Here is a 27,910-nt window from a genome sequence, read left to right as displayed (position 1 = left end):
TCTTCCCGACCGCAGGACCAGGCGGAGTGGTTTTCTGCTGACAATTGGGCCGACTATGAGGTCTTCACAGACGGCGACCGTGCGAAGAAGAGGAAGATCCCACGCTCGAGCATCTATGTGAAGACCATGCAGCGTCTCAAGCCACGCGACTGGTTGTATATTGTCAACAAGAGCATTAGGCTGCGGGAGGAAACCAACTTGCAAGCAAAGCGCAAGAAGACCGGAAGGCGTGCAATGGCGAACGAGGATTTAATAAGCGACGACAACTCGGATGCGGACTTCGAATGGGTCAGCGAGTCTAGCGATGACGAACGGCCAGTACCCTAAGACTCCAGCCAATAACAGGTGACATTGCCATGCCCCCGGTACGGATTACACTTCATTTCGCGGCATTCCTATTAGCTGACTGTTATATTCACATCGTAGCCATTGTAAAGAAGTGGTACTTGTATGTAGTCGTAGTATTAGAGCTCCTACCAGCGTGAAACACATGGTTTACAGCTATCTAATGAGTGTGATTGATCCAACGTGCCCGTCTTACCCATAAGACCGCTCTCTTGAGCTTGCCTTGGGCGACCGTCTTGAGAGTCTTGGCCAAGACCGGGCGTCTTCCCAAGACAAATGACATAGCTTGGCTAACATCAAGTGTCTTGGCGCCTTGGCCGCCTTGGGCGTATTACCCAAGACACTCAAGACACTCCCCAAGAGCTGGCAGTTTTGCTGATGAAGATGGCCACCCACAGATGAAAGGGCTAATGCCAGGCTCGGAACATGGAGTTCGTCGCGTCTGGGCTCCCTATATCTATCGATGCCTATGTGTACCTTGTGCGGAAGATTCAAACTCTTTGCAGTCCCGAAGATGACGCCCAAGCGGTGGAGTTGAGTCAGAGATTGAATGTGGAGCTCAGGCTCACTGAACATCATAGGACGGCAGATCCTCTGCCAGGTGCGATTGACCATGGCGAGGGAGTTCAGGAATGAGATACTGGTAATGCTGGTACGATAGAGTGTTTGAGCTGACGCCAATACTACGCTAGGCAAGAAATAACTTACACGTCCTCTTTGGCTGCAATGATTTTCGCAGCAAAGACCGCAATCATCGCGATGATTTCATCGGGCAGCAACCTAGCACTGCACGTAAATCGCTCTCTCCGCTCGTAGAAATAGCGTTCTGTAAGGCGTGCTATGTTAAAGGCGAAACTATGTTGCCCGAAGTTTGCGGTAGTGCGCAAGTCAAGTGCCGGCCGAGTTTGACCGTTGCGATAATCCTTATGGGTCACGTAGACGACTGGACGTAGCCTTGCCGTCTTTGAGCTCAGGACTTCACTGATGTCCAGCGAACCACCTGTAGCACACACGGGCCGCCAAATCTTGTGAACCCGAGTCTTGCACGCTAATCGCAATGGAGCCTTACCAACACGGCCACCATTCCTAGTGTAGAATATATGACCCTCAGTGTTATGATGGGCATGGTGGCGTGGCATATCATTTCCTTTTTCGTCTCTGACTCTAGTTTAGTAGTACAGCCTTTGTCGACTCATAGAGCGCAGCTCCACTGACTCACCCGCAGTCCCTTTGACTAGTAGACTAGTCCTTAGGTTAGGTTGAGCAGTAGTATATATACCCCGCGCATATACAGTAGAACTTCAGCTTTCAGCTCTTTTGTATATTCACGTTTCTTTATTCTGCTCTAACCTCATCTGCGGATAAGGCGATTAGACAAGCTTCAGGCATGCTAAGAAACCTCTGTCATAACACTCAGGGCGCGAGATCCCACAACCTAGTATATCTCCGGCTGTGGGGCTCGTATGGTCAGCTTACAATTGGATAAGGCACGTCTCAACTTCATGAGCTCACTTGCAATGGTGCCTGAAGCAACTGGCCGGGGAAGGACGAATGTGCCTTTCATAGATGCATCGAAGTAGCCTGGGCATACTTTATCTTCTTTATCCCAAACATCGAATGCTACAGGCGGTGGTGACTCATATTGTAGGGGTCCGGGCTTCTAGTCTTCGGCAATCATGCTATATTCGTAAAGCTCGTCACCAAAGATCACCATGAAAGTAGATTGAATACAGACACTATTGTGATACCTCCACTACATAGGCAAGCAAACGCTATCAGTGCAAGTCGTAGCTTAGACCTGTTAAATCGTTGACTCACCTTGATTCAGTGCTACAGAGGAGCAACTCGATGGACACTTCATAGTAGAAGAATGGATAGCGCAAGTCAACATGGCATTCCGCAACATATCTTTCTGGCAAGCCTGAGTCTACGCAGAGCTTGTCGAGCGTTGTGTGAACCATGAGTCCACTTTGACTTATGGTGCTCCGGAAACCCGTGGACTTCCACTTCCTCGGTAGTTTTTTATAGTAACGAAGGGTGGTGGCAAGGCTCTTATCCAATACCATGCCTTCCAGATAGTTACGCGCATGAGGAATATCACTGAGCGATATCATGATAGAGCGCGATCAGCCAGAAAGAGCCAGAGTCAGGAGAGGAAGAGGGATGCTTCATCATAATAGTTGAGTGTGGCTTATCTTATAGAGGCAGAATACATGCACAACCCGCGCGCGGGTGCGAGGAAGCTGTCATAGGTGCGTTGCAAGGCCCTATTGAGGCACACAGCCTTCTGATAAATTACATGGCTTCCAACGACATCCAAAGTATCACTGCACTCAAGTGTAGCTTGTATGACATCGAACCGGGGCCTATATGCGGAAATGAATGAGTTAATGAATTTGCTGTGCACTCCCTTATCAACAGCTAGTTGCTTCAAAGCGCCGTCGTGCACTGCCGACCACCGGCTTCCCATGGATGCGAATGTGTCTGACGCAATCAATGTGTAGCTGTTGTGGTATGTGACGGCGAGCTTATGTGCTCAGCAACTTGGGCAAGAATGGAGCAGTAGGACACGTATCGATTTCCAAGTATGCTGCGGCAAGATCAGTGCGGTGGGATGAGGCACAAACGCAGCACTGGCACAGCGTCTGCGTGGCTGTGGATGTTATCACTGCCACAGAGGGAGAAGGCAATATTGGGAGCAAGGTGGAAGCGGTCGTAAAGGCCGTGGAAGCGGTAGGCCAAGAAACGTGCGAAGTTTCGCATTAAGATGAGAGTCGAGCCTGAGAGCTGCAGTAGCATTTCCATTAGCAGTGCTGATGCTGGCATGTCATTAAATCTGACAAGTTGTGACAAGTTGTGGCGGTCCGCGAACCACCAGGAGCCCAGTGGCAGGCCAGATGACGCGGTGAATTAATACGCGCGCAGATGTTTGCGGGATGATCGATGAGCGTTCATATTCTAATACTAAGGCTAATCTAATACAAGCAGCTATGTATCAGTAATGGAGCGCAGAGGGGAGCGGATTGGACACACGATCTGTGTTATACAATGAGGAATCTGGATCCCCACTCATGCAACATTGGCCTCCTGCGCTTCCCCTTCGTCCATGCGCCCAAAAACCGCGCCCCCTCTCCTTTGCTTACCATCCTTAAACTCGTATACCACCATCTACCGTATCCGGAGTGTTTGAGAGCCACATATACCGAACTGAGGGTCGGGCCGGCAATCTGCTGGATGCTGCTCCCGTCCGTGCCGTTGGATTGATGGTATCACTTGCCCGCCGTGCCGGTAGTCGTTATCCTGGTCCGGAAAATCCCATGCTTTCGTGCAGCACTGGCCTCCTCGTACTGCCAATCCCAGTCCCATTTGCGCGCTTGACAGCTGAAACATGAGTGCTGGTCAGGCCGCACGTTCTGTGTGCGAGGAAGAACATAGTCGATAGTATTCCGCGAGCGGCGCGGGCGGAAGCACGTTCCTGAGTTGCGATAGGGCCAAAACTTCCATGGTGATTAGTATCTGCAATCGAGATGCAGTCCACAAGCTCATGGACAGCGACGGAGACGAAGCGCTGCCTGATGAGGTGAACGCTGTGTGAAGCGACCAGCTTGTCGTGTGGCAGGAGTTCTAGTTCACAGGGGAGTAGCGGTATTCTGCGAGTGCGTACCGAGCGCTTGGCGGCAGAGTCTGAGGAGCATCCTCCGGCAGAGGAGAGTGTGTAACCATCACACGCGCGGCAAGTGAAAACAGTGGCAAGCCTACGAGCGCGCAGGCGTGGGTGAGCAGAGTCTGGGCGACGAAAGTCATAGAGGAAGAAGCGCACCAGATATCGCCGAGCACCGCATCGAAGCATGCGAGGAACGTAACCGCTGCCGCGGTCGTGGTTTGTGGCGCAATGGTGATCTCGGTCTAGAATAGCGCATCAAATTTGGACAAGGCGCATCTTTCACTTTGGCCATGATCATACCCTCGTCTCATATAGCACCTGTTGTGGTGTTAATTTCCCTGCCGCTCTTGAGTAACTCGACGTCGACCGCAGCCGGTGTGTGTCCATCCTGCTTTTCAACAGCTGAGCCAACGGCCAAACGACGGACAGCTGTACTGCGTCAGTGCATGCGAATTTGCAGGCGTCGGGCTTTGTCTCATGCTTACTCTCCATGGAATGCACCCATGCGCAACGTCAGACGCAACCAGAGTCGGACTCAACAAGGCACCTGAAGTTGGAGACATTGAGGCGCGTGGGTGCACTCTCGGACGTGTCATGGCAGCTTAAGAGTTGCCGCACAGGTATGTGACAGTCGTCCAAGCTGGTCTTTAAGACATACCCTTATGAACTCAATGGTGCCAAGCAGGCGACGGCACGCCTCGACGCGGTTGCCGCGGCGAATGGTGGGTGGTACCCCGACATGCTATTCACGTACGCAGAAGAGTTGCATTGTAATTTCTAGGTGGAATAAACCAAAGAGGAGCTGCATGGGCTCGCAGAGAAGAAGCACCGGGTACAAGTACGGCTGACCTTGGTGCGTGCGAGTCTGCGTTTCTGTTACCCATGAGTACTCATGCACCACGGCAGGCAAAGCTCGTCATATGAAGCAGCATCAAATGCAAGATCGTCTCCACTTCTTTCGTTTCTCCACCGCTAGCTGCTCGCCGCGCTCGCCTGGCAGATCTCCTATTCAAGGAGTGTGTTCGCCCATGGCGCAGCCATTCGTGTCTTGCTAACAAATAAATGGCACAGACCTCGAACTGTGTCAAGCTGAATCTTGACGTTGATCCTCACGCATTGCCTCAGGTCACGCTCAAGCTCGGGGGACCGACGCCGGGAGCACATCTGAGGCGGTCGCGGCACATGCTCCGTGCGGTGCACACAGGTGCTTCTGCACCATGTTCGGGACCACCTGGTGCGTCTTGCGCTGCATCATGTGCGGAGAAACAGTCTCAGACAGGCTTGTATGGTGCGTCCTGCTTCTTCTGGTGTACATGGCGCTTTTTGATGCAATGAAAGACAGATCGGCCTGTTGCTTCAACAAGAAGATGTTCACAGGACAGTTAAGGCCCATCCCAGCTCTAACGTCGCGCACGAATCTCGAGCCTACCACGACCATCATCTCGAGGATTGTCTCGCTGGATGCGCTCTCGCAGTCGGGAACCCGACAATCGTATCCTCTGCGTCGCTACAAGTACGGTTTGTCCAGCTCGCAACAAGCTGCCAGTCGACTCGGTTTGTCGTAACTACGATAGCGCATTTGGGATTTCATAAGCACCTTGGATGGACATGCAGTCAGAAAAGAGCTGGAGCCTTGTCATGCGCTCGAGGACGCCTGTATTAGTGACCTAGCTAGACTACTACGAGCTGAGGTTATTCGTTGAGCATTCCGCCGCCCGCCGCTCAGGAGACAGGTCTTGGAAGCTTTGGAGCTTGAGCTTGAGATCTTGAGAAACAACTCAGGCGAACAGTCTCATTGGCGTAAAAGAATCAACTTCACCTGCTTCGATGTAAGTACGGAGGGAGCGCAAAAGAATGGAGAGCCTCGATGTGACGAATGACAAACCCTTCCAAATATGCACCGCTGTGCCGCAGCCAATGCCGACTGTGGCGGCAGAGAACCACGCGACTCGGACTGCATCTTCCCGCTTTCTCTTGTCGTGACACGGGCTGTCGCGGGCTTCCCAGCCGGTCAACATCGCTATTGCCTCGACGGTCGATTTGACACGGCACGAGAGCTGCAAACTCAAAGCGCTTCGAGCCAGGGCACACAGCCCTCTGACGCATACCATGGTTCCTAGCAATGCGAGTATCGGGATACTTGGGCGCGACATGTACGACACCGCATGCAATGCCTACACGCAGAGATGAATGGGATAATGAATCAGCTGTGCACTCACCTGCTAACAGCTGGTCGGTTTAGAGCGCCACGGCGCACTGCCGGCTTCCCACGAGACGCCTAGGGGCGGCAGATCGGCGGTCTGGATCAGCGCATCAAACTCCAACTTCTGAACAAGGCGCATCAAAAGCCGATTTCGGCGCCCTCTTACCACCGTCACCGAGCCCCGCCCTCTCCCGCCCTGGCCTTCGTCCATGTACTCACTCCCTAATCGGAAATGAGTCTGTCTCTAACACACATGAGCACCTCGGTGCACTCCACGGCCGGCATATTTTCCTGCAAGAGCCGGGATAGGTCAGTCCGCTTTGTCCTTCTGTAATTGAACGTTTTGAGGCCTCTGACTCACGAACAGCACTGCGTTGCCATAGCTGACCTGCAAATATCGTCCACAAGCCCACAATATTTGCTGCACTTCAAGATAAGTGCACATCCCTCTGACATAGTGCATGCCCAGGAGTGGTGGTACCGAAGGACATCAAAGTGCGTTTATACACTCCGGGATGAAGCGCACTAGCTTACAAGTTGTCCTCGAAGCTACACAACGGTCGCCTGAGAAGATTTCTAGACCTACTCATTTTCACTCGACAACACCTAGCAGACCAGAACGTATCTTGATGCCGTCGCCACAGCGAATGGGAGTGCTTAGCACATATCATTCCTTCGAGTAAGCAAGTCATACGCCGTGTTTTGTGCGAGGCGTGCCGGAGTCAAACTGGATCAGCATTTGGATGGAACGTTGTGGGTACAAGTATTGGCAACAGGTGCGTACAGGCTTGCATGCTCGTCTGCTTTCAGGTGCTGATAGGTCACGACGAGCAGGTGCAAAGTATGCGGTGCGCGGTATCGAAGGCAGTATTTTCATCACACTGTTTGCTCGGCTGCTTTGTCGTTGTCGACTACCCCTGTTGTCCTCCAGTCAAGTTCGCTGCTGACGATGCACGCCCGGCCGCGACGTGATCTCCCCCCTCCTCTTAGCAGCTTGGCGCTCCAAGCCTCACCGACGCCCTGCGCATCGAGCTCCTGGTGTCAGATATGAGCGCGCAAACAGCCTTCCTGGCGGCCTTCCTCGACGCGCAGCCCATATAAGAAAGCGACATAAAGCCGAAGATCACGCGTAAGCTCGAGGAGGCCGACGTTAGGAGCACGCTCGAGGCGGTTGCCTCACACGTCCTGCGAGGCGCACGAGCTGTCCGTCATCTAATTACACATAGTTTTACGCCCTCCGCCGCAGCATGTGCAGATCGTCATCTAGCGGAAGCCGCTTTCCCGGACAAGCCGTTGTGCTGATTGATATGGTGCGTCCTGCTCTCTTTTGGTATACAAGGCACCTGTTGATGCGAGCGAACGACAAAATAACTCACTGCTGTGACAGGGCGACGTCGGGAGGACAACAATAGACCAGGCTGCAGGGCATCGTGAACTTCTGTGCAACTGGAGCGTCGCGTCGCGGCAGCAACTGCTCACTATGCCGTTCGGCCCTCCCCACAAGATCCGCCATACTGCCACTTCCAAGCTTCACTGCGGCTTATACGTCCAGATGGCCTGCAATCACTGCCGCGGCGCTCGATGCTGGCCCGCCAAGCAGCACTTAACTTCGAAGGCAACGCTACGAAGGTCATATCCCGAGGCGCACGCGTGACACAACGCGTGCAAATTTTGTTTGGCTTCTCTTCCTCTGCTTGTGCAGCCTGCAGCGATGTACAGGTTTACCATCACACGCTTGTTGCGGCTCGTGAAACACGGGGGACTCTCGATTAACCTCGACGGGACATTTCCCGCAGCGTCGCACATTTTAGGCTTGAGGGCTTTCGTATGTCACTGGCTAGCGCGCCAGGCACTTTGGGTATGCCTCATCCGTGGGCGGGCTTGCACATCTACCGGGTATGTCAGCCCAAACGCACGCAGTACTGGTGGATATGCTTACATGTTTTGCTCACCAGATGTACCTGCACTTCAAGCGAGATCACTAGACGCCGGCAGTCTCACAAACGCTAGTGCGTTCACGGGCACTGCACCCGACCTTCGCGAGACAAACGTATTACCCGAAGACCGCGTCAACTGGGCATATCACTACCCCGGTGATGCGCTGCACCATCCCGTCGCAAGGACCGAATTTGAAACAAGTATACGAGTGAAAGATGGCCCTGCCGTTAGGTGCGCTATCCAATGCATGCGTCTGTGGTTCCGTACGATTTCTGACCATGTAATTTATCAGAATTGCTGTGTCCGGCCCCGTCGTGATTATACAACCTACCGCCGGAGCGCTCCATGTACAAAATGTCTAGCACCGAAAACGCCAAGCAGCAACTTGAAGCACGAGGAGACTTGCGCGCTTGGTCATGTCGTGTACGATGCTTAGCGTAACCCCCCTGGTAGTGCAACAGCAGACGCCGCGGGGAAAGTATTGGAGTATGATTATGCACATGAAGATTCGGACGTCAGTCCATGGCTCGTATTGCTAGGGCTGGCCGGTCAAGAATCCCCATCTGGGGCTAAGAGGCTAGTCTTGCGCTTGAGAGATTGCATGCATGGCTACATAACGCGACTAGTTACATTTGCATAGAATTGCTAGACTCGCCTGCTTCATGATCTGTGTTGTTTGATGTTTGCTGCTACCACAGACAAGGATAGACACGGAGAGCCTCGGAGTATATTGGACGGGGACCGCTGTGTTGCCGGCGTCTGCTACTTGAAGAGCACGAACGACGCGTTTTCTGCAAATATCTCGGACTGCATTTCCCAGCTGCCTTACTCCACTGCTTCTTCGACGCGATGCAAACCGATACGAGCTTGAAAATAAGCAATCTTGCTGCAACAATCGGGGATGATACAGCGCCACGAGGCCTGCAAACGAGCTCGCTGGTGGTGATTTCGACCATGCACGGATCCTTGCAAGTCCTGGCCGTCTGCAGCTGATCTTGTGGGTGGGGGCCTGTGCATCCAGCTGGCACGTGACACGTCAATGCTCGCTTTGCCAGTCGACAGCTGAGGTGGCCCTTCCATGGTCATGCAGAAGCAGGTGCACTCGATTCTACGACCGAACTTCGCTGCTCTCCACGTTCCCCGACCGCCCTTACGCGATACAGCACCTCTCTCGCATCGCCGCGCTGTCGAATCGCTGGCACCTCGTTTCCTTTGCGTCGAACAGTGGCCTCGGGCATAGGCCGACTCCTCGCAATGATGTTGGTGGGACATACGCCTGGCAGGCTGGTGCCCTGCGCGTCCACCCGGTACGTTGCACACTGCTCGCATTGCCATTTGACAGCTAATATTGTCGCTCCATGGCCAGATGATACGCTGAATTAGCCGCATACATCTATATAGTTCGGCTCCCTTGTCGTCACGCCGTCAGATACCATCTTCGCTGCCACAGGCCTCTGGCTCAAGACCATTGTCACGCCCTTGTTTCCGCACTGCATCTCAATCCTGCTGCTGCTCCTGAGCGCGAGCTCTGGGCGCCCAACCGTGCAACCAGGAAAACACTTACGGCCGACATGGATAATAGCTACGCTTCCCCGACGGCCAACTCACTGCATACCGCAACAACTCTAGCAAGCTCTACATGTGGTTCCTTACCTTCTCCCCGCCGGCGATTAATCTGCCTTATGGCTGAATATTGCCTCGATGGTGCGCTGCACCGGCCCACCGCGGAGGCGGATTTGAGATTGTGTATAGGTTTACCCTTAGGTCTGCTATTCAAAGCACGCATTCGTAATTTCTTACGATGTCTGACAAAACATTTCATCAGGATCGCTGCGCTCAACCCTCGACCATCGTTCTGCAACCGACCGCTGCCCCTTCTCGCTCCTTCGGCCTACACGTTCTGCCTACGAGATGTGTACGACACTGAGATTAACAGGTGGCAAGCACGACGATCTAACCCTGGCATGCCTTGTTCCGTCTTGTACGATACTCAGCGCGAAACCTCTCGTGGTGCAGCAATGGACGCAACGGCCTCGGATCGTCGTACCAGCAGTGGCCGATGCCTCTCGAGGCCTTGGGGAGCAAGGGCTCGGTTACGCATCGCTCCGAAAATCTGTGCACGGCTCTGAACGGTGTCGATTCGAGAGTCTCAGACGCAGGTGTGTCCCGAACTCATAGCGCGTCGAATGCGTTGCTGACAAGATGGTGGGACTAGGCTGCTGCGCTCGTACCTCGGTAGTACGATCGAGCACACCCTGTAAAGCCGCCGCAGAAGAACACCATTCGTCTTGGTCTCTTCACATCCGACCTCTCCACCTCTCGTCTAGCCGTGCCATGGCGCAGAATCCGATCGCGGAACCTGGCAATCCTGCCGCTTGACAACACGCACGCAGGTCGCCGCTCTATCGAAGACGTTGGTCTCGTCGTCCGTCCCCGCCAGCAAGTCCTTTCTACCACTCATAATATGCGCGAACACATCGTAGCCCTCTGGGCAGCACACAGGAAGCCGCGAATCTGGCTTTCGCTCGCTTGGCATCTGCGTACCTTTGCAGAATTCCGCGTTGTCCTCGATTTTCTGGTGCCACAAAGGCCGACATCCGTTGCACGGAAGCTCCAGCTCTTTCAGCGTCGTACTCGCAGCGCGTCGGATGATGTGCTCGCTCCGTATCGCGAGCATATGGTAGTGCCGCCCAGGTGCTCGCCGGGTCATGCGATGTCGCTGATGCGGGGCCGTATGAAGGCGATTTTGGTGGATATTTGATGGTAAGTTTAAATACTCGCCTACATTCACATGTGCTGATTTGCGTGTCCATGCAGTACTAGTCAATAAGAAATTAAATATGCACCGTTGGTTGCTGAAAAAGACTTGCGCATGTTCGTAATATTCCTCTGGCAGTCAAGTACATCAAGAAAGTACAGTAACGAAGCAAGAAAATCTGTGGCTAATGCCCTTCGCCGTGAGCATGATGGGGCATGATGAGGATTGAATAAGGAAAACGTAGGTGCGTTCCTTGCAAACCAGCTCGTCCCTTCTGTTTACAGCAAGCGCGCCGCATCCGCCCTTGTACTGACTCTCGCCCTCACCTCGACGTTCCTGCAGATCCCTCGCGCCGCCTCTTGCTCCACCGCCACCCACACCTCTCCATCTCTGAATTCCTTCTGCGAGGCTAGCTCGGCCAGGCTCTTCCAGGGCGCCTCGCGCATACGCCGACGAAAGGTCAACTATCGAAGCGGCCAACGTCGGCGGCGAGAGGGGCGCGCCGTGCGTGTTGTGCGCTTCTGCGGGGCGATGCGAAATCGGAAGCTCTGGCGCGCTATATGCGGACAGAGGAGAGACCAACAGCTCGGGGATGTCATGAGCATGAGGAATGCGGGCGACCTGGTGGTGGCAGATGTCGCGGTGCGGGTTGCCGTGCGCCGACCGCGAGCGGCGCGCCGGCACGATGGGATGGACGCAGGATCTGGAGACGACTGCGAGGACGAAGTGGAGACGCTGCGTTCGCTAACTGGTGCCGTACGGGGATGGTTCGGAGGCCCGGCTGGGATTCTATCAGGGAGAGGGAGCGGAGATCGACGCGAGGGACAGAACATGCATGTCGATGAGAGAATTTTGGGAAGGGAGTGCAAATGTGCAAGGCAGATAATAGATGGTAACGTGGTACGTACTCGCCTCACTACGACTATTGTATGGCTGGTGCTGAAATCACTTTATTCAATATCTATGGTATGTCGATATCTTAGCCTGAAACACCGTATTGCTCATCTGCGCTTTCATGTAGTACTAGTTAACAATGAATGAATAGCCAGATTCCTCAAATATCCGCTTGCGCGTGTCCGTAACCTCAATATTCGCACTGGGAGTGCTCTAAGCGCTGAAAATGGTACCAGATGTCATTCTTGAGCTCGTACATTTTATCTTTTACACTTTGACCAGCAGCAATCCGGCGCCGCAGCCACCTCCGATCCGACCTTCAATCCGCCCCTCGCGCTGACCTGCATGCCCCTGCCGTCCGGCTCTCGCCACCTACTTCCATATTACCAGTTGACAAGGCGCTCCCGGGGCCGCCACCGTACATGCCAGGAGGTAAAACTACCAACCCCGCTGGCGCAACGGGTTCATTATCCAGGCCGTTGTGCCTCTAAAAACGACGCAAAGCCGAGACCTCTGGCGTAGCTGGTGCAAGGCTGCGGAGCTGGCGGACGCACGGAAACAGTGCTGGTACGACGGGCGCAGATCACTCGGCAACGCTGGCATATGCTGGGATGACGATGGAGTGGATATGGGATGTGGAAGCGGCCACGAGGAGTCAGGACGGAGGAGGTGGAGATGCCGGCGTCGCCTTGCTGATGTCGTGCGCGGCTAGCTCGAAGGCTCAGTTGAGTACGGACAGGGTGAAAGAGAAGATGCCAAAGGCGCGGTGGCGTCAGTTAGCGTTGGACGAGCGGGCGATTCAAGCGGGGCGTGTATCATAGTCGGATAACGTCTGAATCGCCATCGTCCATGTCTTCTTCAAGTTCTGGAATTAATTTCCCCTTTTCTTCAAGTAGTCGCAGGGGGTCAGGTACAACCGTCGTGATCTCCTTGAATAACTCCCGGTCGACCTTTATTCGGAAGGAGAATGCAAGCGAAGGGTTGTCCTCAGTGAATATCGCAGCGAAGTCGCGATCCAGAGATTCCAGCGCACGCGCTGTATTCTCCATCGTGCCGCACAGTATACCAAGCTTGATTACAACTTCCTTGATTCGCCACAGATCTTCTCTAGACTCTTGTATCTTGGCCACTATAATGTGAACGGTGGTCATCTTTTTCATTCCTCCCGCTTCCTCGTGCTTCTCGCGGTAGGACTCAACTGCATAAGCGTCAGTACCAGAAGAAAATATATGCCTCAGGTCCCAGGAGCTCGCCTGGGAGCCCGGTATGTCTCACCTGTCAAGTACGGAGTTTCTGGGGGCGGCGGCTTGTCAAGCGAGCCTCCCAGAGGGTGTAGGGCAAGAATGTTGAACTTGCACTGCTCCGCTCTTTCGGTGTGATTCTGTCGTGCGCAGAGATGTCGTCCGAGAGCTTGAGCAATCTGCAAGACTGCGTTCACGTCATTGTAGCGGAGTTGCCGAGACGGCGGGCGGTCACGACTGCCGTCAAGTCGTCGCGGATGGTATTGCAAGAAATCGTCGGTGGGAAAAGAGATCAAGTTCGGCTTGCCTCGAAGTCCAAGCGACAGAAATACCGGAATTGCACTTGCAGGGACGTAGCAGTTGTCCATTATTAGCTCCTGCAGCTCTGTTAAAACAAGCGACGGTGGCCAGCCAAACCTGGGTTCGTTGACCGTTGGCAAGACGTCTATTTCGACGAGTCCTAGTTTGATGTGCTGGACCCGGTGTTGAACGCGAATGATACGAAGGAATTTTGCCCAAGTTTTGAACTTGACATCGCACAACGCAAGGCTGGTGAGATGTTGTAGCGGAAGAAGAAAAGCGGAGATGGCAGTCTCGACCCGAGGTGGCGCCTCGTGTATGTATCTCTCGCCCAAAAGGCTAGGGAACCGCTGCACATTGTGGTTAATGAGATTAGCCTGGTGGAGATGATGCCCCAGAGACGAAAGAACCAGTCCTAGACTTGGACTTGGAGATCTGCTTCCCGGGCGTGTTTCGCCTATGGACACCTCGCGTGGAAGACACGAGATTTCAGCAGACTCGTACATGGCGTATAGGCGGTTCTGCTGGACCACGGACCGGATATCAAGCTCCTCGAACATTCTGGTCCGGCAGATTCTTCGCCATGTGCGACAGACAGCGGCGAGAACACTCAGCCGTTCGGAAGGATAGGTGTCACGGGTCCTTGGGGGCGGTCAGGCTGAGTTTGAAGGTATTCAAGACGAGAAATGGCTCACTTGCTGGTTTGGGCACGTGGTTTTGCGATCTTTGCGGCAGAGACAGCAATCATTGCAAGTATTTCATTGGGAAGCAATCTGGCGCCTTGCTCGAATCGCCGTCTCTGCTGGTTCAGGTAGTCCTCTGTCAGCCCGGCCACGTCGAAGGCAAATTTGCGCTGTCCAAAGTTGGCAATGGTTCGCAAGAAGAGCTTCCGGTGTGCGCCACCATAGTTTTTATGGCTGACACGCACGACCGGCGACAGTGACACATACTTCGGAAGGTCACCAGCGGGTCGTGAATTACCTGCGATCGTATAATGCCAATTATTTAGCTTCTATTCCGCAAAAAAATTATAATCATTTCACCAAGGCGACGTCCATTCTTAGTGTAAAAGATGCGACCCTCAGCACATGAGTACCCGCAGCCAAGTGTGTCTCCGGCTGCGAGGTCACAGGCCTAGGTCAGTGTGCAGCCATACAACGCTCGTAACAATTTCTACGAGCTCACGTTTGACAGGGCTTAAGACATCCATACCAGGAAGATGGCACTCAAATGTGTTCGTTGCGTTGAATTTGCCATAGTAATATGCCAGGTCGTTGTCCTCAAATGATGGCTCTCCAAGGCTCCTAGCAAGTTTTGGCCAGCAGTTCTCGGCCCTCATACTGCATGGCCGAGGCTCGCAGTTAGAGATAGTGGTGGAAGCCTAGTAGATTGGACACGAACCCGATGTTGATGTGTATACTAAGCAAGGAGGCAAATGATATTGGTGCAAGCCATGATGAAAGTGTATGGATTATTTTGCTCACCTTGCACCATTACCACAGAAGAGCGATTCGACGTACAGCTCGTAGTAGAAGAATGGATATTCCAAATCCACACTCCGACTCGCAATGTATAATCTCGACGACTCTATGTCTTCGTAGCCATCGAAGGTTGTGTTGACCGTGAGCTCATCTTGGTCAAGTACAGAGTCTGGTTTTGTGCCGGAGTACGCAAATGTTTTCCATATCTCTGGTAGAGGCCTGTAACCGAAAGACTCGCCAAAAGCCATCCCTGCCAGATAGTCACGTGTGTGTGGTAGCCATGGCATGACTAGGGTGCGGTTGGCTGGAGAGAGGGTGGGGAAAGCTCCATGGCGACGTACTAGGGCAGCGTATATATCATATCACAGCAGGCTACTCACACAGCTTACGCGCATCAGAAGTTTTCAAACGTGCATTGCAACAGCCAATCAATACAGCCTCCAGCCCACTGCCACATTGTACAGCTATAGCCTATGCATCATCGTCGTATCCCTCGTTCTAATTGCTGAGATGCCCAGTATCATTACTAGGCAAAAGAAGTGAGACAGGCCACGTACTTGCTATCACATGCGCAGAAGCCGCATACAGCGCCCGACACCGCTCAGGGAGCACGCTCGACTCGGATGCATCGCGGTCTCGTTCTCAGAAGACTTATTATTATATGAAACGCCTATCTATATTAGCTTAGAAAAACACAGGGTGGAAGGATGTGTGTGCAGGTTGCTGAGAGTGTTCGCCAGTCCAGGTCATATGCTGCAGAGTCAGAGGCGAAGGGAAGCGTAGTAGAGTCCCGGCGTCGCTGCCTCGAGGCGCCCAGCCGTAGATTGATCGGATCGGGATCAAAGTCGGGGCTCTCGCCGCCATCACTAGAGAGCTTCCTCACCTTTGGTCAATATCACGTCTCTGCTGTTGATGGCCTGACTGTTCATTGACTCGCGCTATCAGAAGCAGCTGAAGGACGTTGAAGTGTGTACGTGCGATCCAGGACGTGCCACATCAGCTCACGAATCGCGACACAGGCTGCGCGACAGCCTCTCTAATTCGTATGTGCTTCATGGTACCGGGCAGGCTGGAATACGCCTCAGTACTTCTGGTGTGGCGAATAATAGGCAGCATCTTCACGCGCTTCTGATACAGTAGGTGCGAGCAAGTCAGATCCTAGGTGTTTAGTGGGGCGGACAGCGGAGAAACTGCATACTAAGTGCGGAGAGGGCACATTGCGTCTCGGGCTGGTGTATTTGTATCGTTTACGGAAATGCATACATGTATCACTACATAGTCATAGATCATCAGCATCTTGCTCCACAGTAGCACCCCCTCGTAGTCTTATTTCAACAAGCCCTGCGATCCGTGCCAACGTATACGCCATTTTGCGACACTCTTCGCGAATCCACATATTAAATTGCTGGTCCGCCATGTTTCTTGGATCATGCTCAGCATCGAAAGCGTTAATATCCGCATTGGTCTGTGCCGCGGCTTCAGGTACCGAGTCGATACGTCTCGTCTTGGCTGCCGGCTCTTCTGCGTGTTCCGGGTCCTCAGCACGCACACGCTTCGATTCACCGGAGAGGAAAACGACCTGTCCCGTTCGGCTCCGATCGCTGTTCAGAGATACTGCACAGGTAGTAGGTATCTGCGGAAGCAGTGGTGGGGTATAGATTGTAGTATAGTTCCTTTTTGTATGCCCTGGCATGACATTCAGATCGTAGACGATCCGTTGCATACGCGACAGCCAGTCAGTCCCGCTCGGTACTCGCCCTGGAGACACCTGAGCTGCATGCTTCTGGATCTATGAACCGCGCTCAGCATTCCAAAAGACGGCGATACTGAACAGGGAGACAGACCTCGTTTAACTGTTGCGCGCTCCACCACCTCTCGTCGACATTTGCCCCTCCGGCCTCGGCAAGTGCGGCGACGTGCGCCATCGTGCCACTTATCAGAGCACGGTAAGAGTATCCGCCCTCCAGGACGCTAATTATGCGCCCTGACGCATACTTATTTGCGAAGGCACAGGCGTCGAGCGTAAAACGGTGGTAGAACGACGTCGGGACTCGTATGGTACTGTCTGATGAGATGCCCTCCGTCTCGTATTCCGAAGCATTAAAGCCACAGCTGCAAATTTCCTGTTGAGAGCTAGCTGAATGCAAATGTTCTCTTGCGCCTGACCTTATGAAAACCACGACGTCATTGTTATTATCGAAGGAGCGATCTGTGACTTCAATAAACTTGGCGGCCTCGACAAAGAGCTCGCTGTAATTGCTCGAATATCTGGCCCAGAATTCTTCCGTTTCTCGATATCCTTCGAGGGGGACGTTCAAAATGCATTTATAGGGTGAGACGGGGCTAAAGATCCTTTGTGATGCATTGAGTAGACCCTGCGGTGTCTGCTCGACATATTAATCAGTCACGGTGCGCTAGCGAGCGCCACTAAGCCGGTTGCCTACGTTACAGGGATAGGCCGTAGGGTCATAAAGACCAAGATAACAGAGGACAGGCCCCTCGTCATCTTTTGCAACAATTCCTTGCGTTCCAGAACCTATAAAATACGAAGTATGGTGAGGAAGCGCAAGTGGTGTTGAGAGGACATGGTACCGTGATGCCTGTCTATATCAAAGATTACACACCGTCGCAGACCAAACTTCCCCCAAGCTTTGACCAACGTGAGAGCCTCTTTCACTTTCCAGGAAGATAATAGAGGCTTACCATAGCGTGCGGCCATCATGACGTTGTTAACGAAAGAAAAATGCGCTGGTTCGAACTGAATGAAGTGCGTATGCCGTCAGCGCGAATAGGCTCGACATGGGAGGAGCATAAGAACGTATACATTGTCACTGTGATGCCCTGGAGGACGAACTGCGACGAATGCTCGCGGCGTACTTGCTGTAGTGTCGGATAACTCTCCCTCTTCCGAGTTACTAGCAGACGCCTTGTACACAGCTTCCACAGCCTGATAAAGAGTGCTCACTGCGCCGTTGAGGGCATGTATGCTATCAGGGACGACTACGGAGTATTGAAATGTATATTAGAATTCAAGAATAGTCTCGAGAGAGGCAGACGTACGGAACAGCTCTGGGGAGTCCCACTTGCTCACCGACAGACCTTGTGCACATCGAGAGGATATCGCCTCTATGAGTGGCGATGGCTGTCCGTCGTCCGCTGATTCTGTGATACCATAGTAACACGCTTCCCGCACGTGTACATCTTTCCGAATGTCCACTGAAGCGGCGCTACATACGATGGTGAGAGGAGCCCTACCTACTCGGATAGACAGCGCAGTTTCTGAGCCGGTAGCGGACGCTTCCAGGCAAGAATACAAGCTCGCCAGTCCCACGTTAACGGCGTGAAGCCGCTCTGGACGCTCGATATGCTCTGAAATGTTCCCATTGCTCGTGTGCTTGTGCCGAAGACACGCGTCTTGTAGGAAGACAAACGGGGCACCGGAATAGGTCTTCTCGTGATCTACACCCGTGGCGCAAGACGAACGTTGAGACCACTGGTCGTCCATATCTGCGCGATTTCCTGGCGATTGACCTCTACTGGCAATATCTGTACTGGCCTGCTTGTTCCAGTCTGTCTGTCTATCCGCGTCGCTGGCTATTGCACTCGCAGAGCTTCCGGTATACTGCGTTAACGTCGGCGCCTCTAATACTGGAGTCTGTTTTACGCTTCGGGCAAGCGCTGCTGTTTTTGACCGGGGAAAGGAAGGCGGAGCGTATATTTGAGATTCTTCTGGCGTATAAGAAATCTTCGGCGACGGAGCATGTCCGAGATTCCAGACATGCTTCTGCATCGATCCTAACCATTCCTGGCCGGCTGGCCACTCACTTTGGCGCCGCTGAGAAGCATATTGTTCGATCTTTAGAATGCGTCCATCAGAAAACCTTAGTGGCATGTTTAGAAAACGGCGGATGTCTTGCCTTGGACAGTTCCTGCGCACTCCACCAGCTATGGTCAGTTCTTGCCCCTCCGGCCTCCGCAAGCGCCGCGATATGAGCCATCGTCCCGCTGATGAGGGCCCGATCGGCATACCCACCTTCAAGAACGCTGAGTATACGTCCAGAGGCGTATTTATCAGCGAATGCGCAGGCGTCGCGAGTGAAACGGTGGTAGAATGGGGTGGGGACGCGTTTTCCTCCGTTCGATATACTTGCGTTCTCAAATTCTGAGGCATCAAAGCCACAGCTACAATACATCCTTGAGAAGGATATCGACAGCAAGATACACTGGATATAACGTACCTGATGATGACGAAAACGTCGTCAGCTTTGCCGCTGCTCTTGATGGCCGCCGCGGCCTCGGTAAAGACACCAGCATAGGTCTCTGCGTATTGCGCCCAAAATTCCTCCTCTTCCTGGTAGTCCTGCAAAGGGATGTTGCAAACCCCCAGGCAGTTCGGCCTCGTAGCAGGGTGGACTTGTAGCGTTGCCTCCAAGGACCCTTTTTCAGACTAAGGATAAAACCCACCAGTCTGTTCCACGAAACCGAATCGGATGCTAGTAGTACTTACGTCGCAAGGGTAGCTGGTAGGATCATGTATCCCGCCGTAAAAGAACAAGGGATCCTGATCGCTTTCGAGTATCAATCTTTGAGTTCCATCGCCTAGTATAAAACAAGCCCTTAATGGAATAATATCGTACGGCGAGGGAGAGCTGACCATGGTGGAGATCAATATCGAATATCACGATCCGACGCATTTGAAACTGCTGGTATGCTTGATACACATAGCGCAACATTATTACATATGAGTATACTTGGATCCGCCTGAGGATACACTCACCGTGATTGGCAGCAATGACGACGTTATTAATGAAGCAAAATCCTGCAGGCGTCTCCTAAATTTTGTTATTCGACATTAGGCGTGGTAGCTTGCGGAAGAGCAGGTTATAGCACTCACTCTATCACAATGATGACCAGGAGGACGCACTACCACGAATGCTCGTGGTGCGATATTCAGGACATGTCTTGACTTCGTTTCCTTTCCATTTGAAGCACCACAGACATCTACGACGGCTTCCAACAGTGTTCCTACACTGCCATTTAGCGCATGCATGCTATCAGTGCAAACTATTAAACAATGTTAATATGACACAGCAACCTCGGACGTTGAGCAAGTTCACTTACGGTACAAGTCGGGAACTTCACGCCTAGTAATCAGCTCATTTCGCTGCGCCCAGTCATGTACTTTAAGACCTCGCCCGCACCAACTGGCGATCTCGTCGACAAGGGACTTCTCTCCGCCATCGTTCCCGTGTCCAAGCTTGTGTACGGAGCGAACGAGTTCCGAATCCAAGACGTTGACCGAGGCAGCACTATGAACGATGAGGAAAGGAAAAATGTCTCTAGCTCCGACGACAGCAAGCTTCGCCTCCATGAGTGCGTACAAGGCCGCCAGCCCTACACGCACAGAACGAAGCCTCTCTGGCCGTTCGCAGTGTGTGTAAAATTTGCTACGCGGAGCCTTGTGCATTCTGCAGGCATCCTGAAGATAGACGAGGGGCGGCCCATGGTATACAGGCGCAGGGGGCATGGTGAGAGGTCGAGAGCAAACCGACCCGTCACGAATCGTAGCGCAAGCGAGGCTACCGGCGTGGGAATGGAGGTACCGCATTGTCACGTGGAGAAACGCCAACTTGAGCATAAGTACTGTCAGTGCACGGGTATATTTTTCCGCTAGTGCGCTTGGCGATAGCGAGGCACATTTGTGATGCAGGCGAAACCGCCGCTCGTCTCGTGCCGCTCACTGTGGTGGCCTGCAAAGCGTCTGAGACTCCCCAAATCCATGGAAGGAATATCAGTTCCTTCCAGCTTTGCACAAACAATGACATATCTGGCACCTCCCCGGCAGAGAGTGTTTTGTTGCAGATCATCGCATGTCAAAGCCAGTAATTCGACCTATATTTGCGCAATCAGTAAGCTCTACATCAATATGGTGAAGGCGTGCTCACCAGCAGCTTGCTTGATGGTAAAGTAGCTACGCATTTAGCAAGCTTCCCGAGCTTGAAGCTCGAACACTGCGATACGTATATATATATATATATATATATACATGTTGAAATGAGAGCGGCCTTACCTTTGATGCATCTAAGGACTTGTACGCATCGTAGAACACGTCTGGAACCGTGTCTAATTGTCTTTAGTACCACCCAGACGAAGTTTGTTAGTGCCTGCCCGTCCAAAACGCATCAGCGCTTGCATATGCAGTTCCTCCCACCCTATCCGACTTGCTTTATTCGAAATGGAATCGCTCCCGATATGCGAGATGCATTATTATTGGAAACTGCCCCCTCCCCCTCTCCCCTGTATGGTAAAAGTCTTTCAAATCTCGGGACAGCGAAACTTATCCTCACGTAGTGCCATCAGGAAGACAGCCTTGGCCTCGAGTGAACCTGCGCTTCGCCGCTGAAAGTAGGTGATATGGCACAATATTGGCATGCCAGCCCCCAACAAGACATCCCGTTGTTGCGCTGAAGCTTTGGCGGTCACATCGCTTTTTGCTGGGATGCGAGAAGTGCCGCCGCCAGATTTTGCTTCCAAGCTGCGCACGGAGCTGGGCGTCAGCAGCAAGGCACATCAAATTGCCACGCGAGCAAGCCTGAAAGGGCGCATCACTTGTAGCTCTCTGTTCTGGCACCCGCCGGTGTGAAGCTACGCACCGAACCACCACAAGGCAGAAAGTGCATTTCAACTGGAAGACGCGAAGCACACTTTACCCCTCTTTTGATTGACCACCCGCGTAAGTGACCAAGTCTAGCTCAACGTGTTCAGGCAACAACAGTACTCGGGGTTGTTTTGGACGCCGCAGATCCTGCACCGTCAGCGCATATTCCTCTTGAAGACGATGGCCTACTGCAACCGCTGTGATCATTTATTTAGCAGTGACAATGCCCTCTGGTAGCACGAGCGTATGTCTAGCAGATACTGGATCCACTACGATCGTGGCAAGAACTGTGTATCTGAACGGAGCCTCACGCAACACTACGTGCAAAGCCCTGGCACCACAATGCCAACGCTGCAACAGGCACTTCGACTCCACATATTTTTACAGCACCATTACATGAATGGCCACTGGTACTGCTCGTTGTGCACCCAGGTGCGCGGATGCCCAGCCAAGGCTATGCAACTGCTAACGAAGTCGCCCTTCAGATCCTCGACTCAAAGCTCGGCCTCCAGAAGCACAACCAGCAGAGTCACCGGTACTGCACAACGTGTGGACAGGAATTTGCAAGCGAAAACAGTCTCATACAGCACAAGCGCACACCTGCTCAAGGCTATTCAATGCCTAGACAGGAGCTGCACCCGTACCTTTGCCTCGCACGCCGATCTAGTTCTGCACTCAGAGAGCGGGGCATGCTCTCCAGGCGCCATCCGCGAGATCGTCAACCACACGGTAGCCGCGAACGACCACAACCGCCTCCCCAACAACGCCCGCCGGCTCATCCAGGGCAACGGCAGTGCGTGCGCACTGCGCGGCCCTGTCGCGAAATGGGCGATGCAGGCTTCGTGGAACGCGAGCTCATTCAAATGCGTGTTATCTCACCGCACATTCCCCAAGCTGCCACACCTCAACGCGCACCTGCAGAGCGCCGCACATGACGAGCCCATGTACAGGTGCCTGATGGCCCTCGAGGGCTGCACTGCGCAGTTCCAAACGCTCAGCGCCATTTCGCACCACATCGAGAACAGCAAGTCGGGCGTTCGCAGGTTCTAAAGGCAGGCCCAGGGTGTTATGGACGATTGAACGGGTAGCATGCGCAGGCTGACGTGCTGACGCCATTCAGCCTCCCCCCCCCCCATTTGTACAGATAGACCGCAAACCTATGATATTAGGATATACATCCCGTGGCTATATCCTGTTCTGTATTTGTACGATACTCGTTAATATACTACGATTAGAGCAATTTTTCGCGCGAGCGTTCAAGCTTACGACAGGGGCACATAGTTCGAAGCGCAGCTACACGTACTAATGCTCAGCAACAAGAACATGACGTACCAGACCAGCGTCTGACAGATAAGCCGCCCTCTCTCCTTCATTCTTTCAGTGCTCCTCCTCCAGCTTATGGAACCGGGTACATGCCGGCGAGGCGATCGTCCTAGCTGTCGCCGTGCACGATCGTTCGCATGCCATCGGCATTGGCGCGCGATATATCGCGTACGGGAGTGACACATACATACTGCACAACCACTGAATCGCGAGTGCCTTGCCGACGTCTGGCGGCTTAGACCCAGAGATTTGAATGCGCGCCCCAGGCCCTCAGAGTGTAGTACGATGAGGTATTTGGTTGATTGTGGATCCAAAGTTTGATAATATCGAATTGCGACGAAAGCAGAGAAGCTTGACTCTTCACATACTATAAATTCATTGTATATAATCTCATCAGCGTGACTAGATGCTTTTCATGTCCAGCTCGGCTGTTTCAACAACATAGTAGATTCGACCGTCTCCCTGCCTTCTTTGGCGCGGCCCGGGGCACTCGCATCGTCACTTGTATCTTTTGGTAGGATATTGTAGGCTCTACATTTTATCAGCACTGATCATGTCAGGCATCACGACCTGCACATAAAACACAGATCACATGTATGGCAACAGGACGTGTAACGTGCTCTCGCCACGGTAGGGACTGTTCGGGGTCATACCATCAAAGGTATGAGACCCCGCAGTTTGCTGCAGCTGCTCATAATCCCTCGCAGTGTCACACTTCGACCTGCCTCTCTCAACCCGTCCAGCAAGATCCCGCCGGTTGACTTACTCTACTATTCAAGCTCGTCAGTCGCATTATGCAGCAACAACCATGGCCGCCTTGAATGATTTACAGCAACAGGTGATACACCCTTGGGCCTTGGCGTAGAGCATAGCACGCAGATCCTTCCGCACATCCCGCAGGCACTGCTACGCCTTCGCTCTGCCAGTTTTGGGCTTAATGAACAATGATGGCGCCAGACTATGTCGAGTCGGAGCTGAGCCGACCCTCAAACTCTCGGACGGTGTGCCACTACGGGGCTCGGCGTTCGAAGCATCTTGACGCGTCTCTCGTCTGATCATCGCGGCTCTGCGAACACATTCGCTGTTCTCGACCGCGAAACGCGCCTGTAATGTCACGATATCTTTCATCGAGCAGTATGGCTTGAAGGTGGCTAGGTATCTCGTAGGTTATCCACTTCAACGCCCACAGCCCACTGCTTACTATGTAGGATCTATCGGCTTTGCACGGCTCACGCAGCGTCCGTTCGCTCAGCCCGTGGTCTGCCGTTGTCTGCGCCCTTGTGTGTTGCACGCAGAACTTGCGCGGGTATATTCTCGTCTGCCACGCGGTTACTGGTAGCCCCAAACCTACGCCTAATCGGAGACTTGAGAGCCCGATGTATCTCATTATTGTGCGTCCTAACTTCGTTCGTGGTAAGCTATCTTCTCTGACTTTTAGCGGAATAGTACAGAACTTTCAACTCTATCCTCAGTATGATCATCACGAAGGCAAGGTTTCAGATTATCGCCAACCATCCCGAGAGCGGCGCTTTCGACAGCAAGCCCGGCTTCGCACTGTACGCCGGCGGTGAAGCAACCTCAGAACCTTGGCAGGCCCGCACACTCCTGCTATCTCGACGCACTCAAGATGCTCTCTCACGTTCTCGCTGTTCTCCGCGCTCTCCCTCACTCGTCCTGCGACCGCCACTCCCGCTCCTGTCGTTGGGCGGACCCCGGTGCAGACCACGACGTGCTGTGCCAGTACCAAGAGCGTGCGTGTACTCCTCGCGCTTCCTCCGCGCCCTCAGCTGACTGACTATGCGCTTTCAGGCGGACTCATCCGTAGCCGTCGCTATGCTGGAGGCCATCGGCATCGACGCGAGTGCAGTAACGATCTGATCAAGCTGACCTGCGTCCCCATCAGTGTCGTTAGCGTCGGCTCCGGCTCCCAGGTGTGGTGGCATGTCGTGATCGAACGGCATCGTAATAAGCTCGTCTTCTTCCTGCAAAGAAGTGGGAAATGCTGACGGCTGCGAACAGAACAGTACTGGTATTGGCTGCGCACTCGCCTCCACTTGAACAGGCATATCAGGATATCTGACGCGGGTAGTGCCAGCTGAGGTTATTGAAATTGAGTATGATAGGACGATGGATGAGTTGCGTAGATTGTGGTTGGAATTTTTCGTGACCGAAGTGTAGTGTCTTGCATAAGGAGCAGGTCTTTCAAACGTGGAGACAATAAGCAGCGCTTTCTCTCACATCCTGCTTGTTACCACTAAGAGCATACGAGCAACAACTACGCGTGCTTTTATATTCATTTTAACTATTTCCTGCAGAATCTGCTGCAACAACTCGACACGGAAGTCCCCGCGCAGACAAGCAAGAATGATGCACCACGTCACCACGCACTATCCGAGCGCACAACCGCTGACTGGATTCTGCGAGAGAAAGCTCATTGATTGTGGGTACAACAGTTTTTATTATACGTAGTGTCATGAAAAATTGACGGTGATTTCGGAGTGGCCGCAGTTGTTATCACTTAACCAGCACTAAAAAGAATCTGCCCACCCTAGTTCATCGTATCTAGCGTATCGTTCCATGCAATATTTGCGACCCACCGACGCACAATCTCGGGAACGAGCGCCGGCTGATCGTGCGTCACGAGATGACCCGCTCGCGCCATGAGCACGAATGCGAAGGTACCCGCGCCATTTCTCTCCTCGTTGTTGCTACCAACAGTGCGTACCGTCGCTTCGTGTCCAGGCCAAGGTAGGTCAAGCACATCATTGAACGTGGATTGATATGGCGATGGAAGAAGGCGAAGCTGTGTTGTCTTGGATGAGGAGGTGACGGTAGAGAGCGGACGGAGGTGAACGTACAGTCGAGAGTATGCCCGGCCAGCCGCAGTTGGCATCAAGCTTGCCGATGTAGTCTGCTCACAGGAATGAGCTTCGCTTTTCTGCAAAAGGGGCGGAGGCGCACGTACGAAGGAGTCGATAGCCTGCTTTAAGGAGGGGTTCGTACAAAAGATACGCCTGCTGGACTCTGGGAAAGCATAGTAGCATCTCAGTACGAGTTAAGAAATGTTGAAAGCCATTCATACATATCGCCTGTCTCGCGGAACGCATTCCCCACCTCCTCGCTCAAGAAAGTAAAATTGAACGCGTCGGGTACACCGAGCTTCTCCTTCGTGCTCGCAAGATTCATAAATGCGACTACACGCACCACAGCAGGGTAACAGTCTTCGACTGTACCGTCACACTAGCCACCTATAGTCAGTGCCAAGATTGAGATCGGGTATGGCAGTGGGAGGCGCACGTGGAGCTCGACGTTTTCGTAGGCTCGTCCCTCGACAATCTCCGGATATATGCTGTCGCATGCGTCGGTTGCAATCAAGCGATGCTCAATAGTATCATCCATGTAGGCCATTTGAGAGGCCTCGAGACATGCGGGCAGCTTCCTGAACGAAGCATGACAAGTACTCGTGTTGTAGAGGTCGGTGAGGAAGCACCGCTGGTGTAACGCCCAGCGATGATGCGAGAGCCAGTCCTGTTGGTGGAGAGATTTATTAGGATAACGACCGAGAAAAAACAAGGGCGTCAAGATATTCGCCCGGGCTAACGAGACGCACCGATAGCGGGTTGCTGATCATTATGCTTTCAAGGTTGATGTGTATTGCCCCGGGGACACCGCGTCCCGCCGCGAGCGCAGCGTTCTGCTCGTGAATAACTGTTGCAATATGTGGCACATAAATCTTTCGTCAGCGTCAGCGAGATCAACCAGTCACCAGTACATGAGACTTACGCCACCATAAGACCCGCTGGCGAGAACAAATTGATTTCTGCATGTTTTCAGGTTAAAATGACGTGAAGAGAGAGCGAGAGCAGGAAACGTGCTTGGCAAGGTGTGGATACAGATGGAAGAACTTAAGCAGGAAGTCGTATACATCATGCGCCGCGTCGCGCGAGTTGTTGACCATTGTACCATAAGAGTATCCTACACCAATAGGCTGTGAAAAGGCGTTGTCATCTGATGGTACAAGCCAAGCCAAGCAGAGGGCTACGTGCGTGATCGAGGGCGAGTAGATTGTGGTGTTCAGACCAAGCATTGGGGTTCAGGTGCGTTGTGAGGTTTGGAGAGACCTTGCAGTGCGATTCTGATAATACAATTAGTATCGGCTGCGTGAACTATGTTGTACGAATGGGACTTACGGCCGAACAGAGGATTGATCATTCCGCTAGTCCCGGGGCCGCCACCAATGGTCAGTCTGTAAAAAAAGGGTCAAATAAATACCACTTTCCGGGACGAGCACATACATTATTGGCGCGTTCTCGGGGCCATGTTGCGCTTCAAAGTACCTGGGGAATGTTGTTAAAGGTGCAGGGTGTGAGAAATGCAAGCGAGCGACGCACCAGAAGAAGGACCTCTTTGGTTTACCCTCACTATCGCCCTCTAGACCGATGTATCCCGAATGCGAAACTCCCCCTACGCATAGGTCATCGTGCGTCTTAGCACTGTGGTAAAACGAATCCAAATAATTGATCCCTGTATGTCGGCCGAGTATCAGGACCCTGGCAAGGTGGCCTTGGTACGCAAAAAAGATAGCGGTGGCTCCCAGAGCGACTAAAGCAAGAATAGCCGAGAACCACCTGCGACGCTTGCTCTCGTACGTGAAGTCGCGAACAGCACCGACAGGGAGAGCAAAGTCTTGCACCACTGGGGCCTTCGACATTCTTGCTGGTGGGCGCTGGGCAGTAAACAATAATCGCCGGAGGTCGCTTGGTGAGAGATTTTTGCTCTCAAAAGCTAGAGAATCTTATAGTCGTGCTCGCACTCTGGAATGTCTCCCATATGAATGCGCGCAGTTGTAAGCCCGAGAACTTGACAACCTGAAAAGTTTTACATGTGAATGTCTTAGATGCTAGAACGAGTGTATTACACGCAGCTGCGGAGATGCTGCTGCGCGATGAGGAAGACAGTCATGAGGCATCGTCAACTGCGGATGAGGCGACCTAGTCGCGCTCAAGGGGACACATGCCAGGGAACGTTGATACGCGGTCATGACGAGTACATATCTGAATTACACGACAAATTATGCAGGGAGTGCTTCTTACTCTGAATCGCGC

At 53.0% G+C, this 27,910-nt stretch overlaps 7 protein-coding genes across 7 annotated transcripts; 1 reads left to right on the top strand and 6 right to left on the bottom strand.

Annotated features, from left to right (window-relative positions):
• Window positions 1–5,787: 5,787 nt before the first annotated feature.
• On the bottom strand, window positions 5,788–6,204 carry PHACADRAFT_184908 (uncharacterized protein; the record flags this gene model as incomplete). Its single annotated transcript, XM_007396519.1, has 1 exon — window positions 5,788–6,204. The coding sequence occupies exon 1, from the start codon at window positions 6,160–6,162 to the stop codon at window positions 5,788–5,790; it is 375 nt and encodes a 124-aa protein (XP_007396581.1). The 5' UTR covers window positions 6,163–6,204.
• Window positions 6,205–11,923: 5,719 nt separating this feature from the next.
• On the bottom strand, window positions 11,924–13,608 carry PHACADRAFT_184907 (uncharacterized protein). Its single transcript, XM_007396518.1, has 2 exons — window positions 13,078–13,608; window positions 11,924–13,000 (listed from the first exon to the last, which is right to left on the bottom strand). The coding sequence occupies exons 1-2, from the start codon at window positions 13,409–13,411 to the stop codon at window positions 12,618–12,620; spliced, it is 717 nt and encodes a 238-aa protein (XP_007396580.1). The 5' UTR covers window positions 13,412–13,608; the 3' UTR covers window positions 11,924–12,617.
• Window positions 13,609–14,820: 1,212 nt separating this feature from the next.
• Window positions 14,821–15,144, bottom strand: PHACADRAFT_257349 (uncharacterized protein; the record flags this gene model as incomplete). Its single annotated transcript, XM_007396517.1, has 1 exon — window positions 14,821–15,144. The coding sequence occupies exon 1, from the start codon at window positions 15,070–15,072 to the stop codon at window positions 14,824–14,826; it is 249 nt and encodes an 82-aa protein (XP_007396579.1). The 5' UTR covers window positions 15,073–15,144.
• A 959-nt stretch (window positions 15,145–16,103) lies between these two features.
• Window positions 16,104–20,351, bottom strand: PHACADRAFT_29174 (uncharacterized protein; the record flags this gene model as incomplete). The annotated part of the gene is made up of 14 exons (XM_007396461.1): window positions 16,104–16,613; window positions 16,669–17,208; window positions 17,269–17,360; window positions 17,417–17,424; window positions 17,449–17,582; window positions 17,649–17,824; window positions 17,885–18,753; window positions 18,854–19,006; window positions 19,063–19,271; window positions 19,332–19,423; window positions 19,479–19,535; window positions 19,602–19,656; window positions 19,719–19,888; window positions 19,946–20,351. The coding sequence occupies 14 exons, from the start codon at window positions 20,349–20,351 to the stop codon at window positions 16,104–16,106; spliced, it is 3,471 nt and encodes a 1,156-aa protein (XP_007396523.1).
• A 1,122-nt stretch (window positions 20,352–21,473) lies between these two features.
• PHACADRAFT_209713 (uncharacterized protein) lies at window positions 21,474–22,718 on the top strand. The gene is made up of 3 exons (XM_007396516.1): window positions 21,474–21,914; window positions 21,968–22,029; window positions 22,076–22,718. Exons 1-3 carry the CDS (start codon window positions 21,729–21,731, stop codon window positions 22,530–22,532), a joined length of 705 nt encoding a protein of 234 aa, XP_007396578.1. The 5' UTR covers window positions 21,474–21,728; the 3' UTR covers window positions 22,533–22,718.
• Window positions 22,719–23,702: 984 nt separating this feature from the next.
• PHACADRAFT_257344 (uncharacterized protein) lies at window positions 23,703–24,986 on the bottom strand. The gene is made up of 5 exons (XM_007396515.1): window positions 24,825–24,986; window positions 24,615–24,774; window positions 24,252–24,556; window positions 24,014–24,196; window positions 23,703–23,967 (listed from the first exon to the last, which is right to left on the bottom strand). Exons 4-5 carry the CDS (start codon window positions 24,190–24,192, stop codon window positions 23,712–23,714), a joined length of 435 nt encoding a protein of 144 aa, XP_007396577.1. The 5' UTR covers window positions 24,193–24,196; window positions 24,252–24,556; window positions 24,615–24,774; window positions 24,825–24,986; the 3' UTR covers window positions 23,703–23,711.
• Window positions 24,987–25,174: 188 nt separating this feature from the next.
• PHACADRAFT_184904 (uncharacterized protein) lies at window positions 25,175–27,614 on the bottom strand. Its single transcript, XM_007396514.1, has 12 exons — window positions 27,197–27,614; window positions 27,101–27,142; window positions 26,996–27,051; window positions 26,848–26,940; window positions 26,699–26,813; window positions 26,589–26,625; window positions 26,416–26,538; window positions 26,103–26,333; window positions 25,888–26,045; window positions 25,771–25,829; window positions 25,664–25,716; window positions 25,175–25,608 (listed from the first exon to the last, which is right to left on the bottom strand). Exons 1-12 carry the CDS (start codon window positions 27,514–27,516, stop codon window positions 25,354–25,356), a joined length of 1,542 nt encoding a protein of 513 aa, XP_007396576.1. The 5' UTR covers window positions 27,517–27,614; the 3' UTR covers window positions 25,175–25,353.
• Between the last annotated feature and the right edge of the window lie 296 nt (window positions 27,615–27,910).

The sequence above is a fragment of the Phanerochaete carnosa genome (assembly GCF_000300595.1).
Source record: "Phanerochaete carnosa HHB-10118-sp unplaced genomic scaffold PHACAscaffold_6, whole genome shotgun sequence".
Taxonomy (NCBI): domain Eukaryota; kingdom Fungi; phylum Basidiomycota; class Agaricomycetes; order Polyporales; family Phanerochaetaceae; genus Phanerochaete; species Phanerochaete carnosa.
Note: the sequence above shows the minus strand (reverse complement) of the source record. Positions and strands in the feature narration are given on the sequence as shown.

Coding starts and splice junctions, on each gene's coding strand:
- PHACADRAFT_184907 (XM_007396518.1), bottom strand. CDS start 13,411: ATGGACAACTGCTACGTCCCTGCAAGTGCAATTCCGGTATTTCTGTCG. Junction 13,001..13,077: donor AGAAACTCCGTACTTGACAG/GTGAGACATACC, acceptor ACGCTTATGCAG/TTGAGTCCTACCGCGAGAAG.
- PHACADRAFT_209713 (XM_007396516.1), top strand. CDS start 21,729: ATGTCTAGCAGATACTGGATCCACTACGATCGTGGCAAGAACTGTGTA. Junction 21,915..21,967: donor ACTGCTCGTTGTGCACCCAG/GTGCGCGGATGC, acceptor GTCGCCCTTCAG/ATCCTCGACTCAAAGCTCGG. Junction 22,030..22,075: donor AGTCACCGGTACTGCACAAC/GTGTGGACAGGA, acceptor ATACAGCACAAG/CGCACACCTGCTCAAGGCTA.
- PHACADRAFT_257344 (XM_007396515.1), bottom strand. CDS start 24,192: ATGAGATACATCGGGCTCTCAAGTCTCCGATTAGGCGTAGGTTTGGGG. Junction 23,968..24,013: donor CCGTGCAAAGCCGATAGATC/CTACATAGTAAG, acceptor TGGATAACCTAC/GAGATACCTAGCCACCTTCA.
- PHACADRAFT_184904 (XM_007396514.1), bottom strand. CDS start 27,516: ATGTCGAAGGCCCCAGTGGTGCAAGACTTTGCTCTCCCTGTCGGTGCT. Junction 26,814..26,847: donor ACTCGCCCTCGATCACGCAC/GTAGCCCTCTGC, acceptor TTGTACCATCAG/ATGACAACGCCTTTTCACAG. Junction 26,539..26,588: donor CCAGCGGGTCTTATGGTGGC/GTAAGTCTCATG, acceptor CGCTGACGAAAG/ATTTATGTGCCACATATTGC.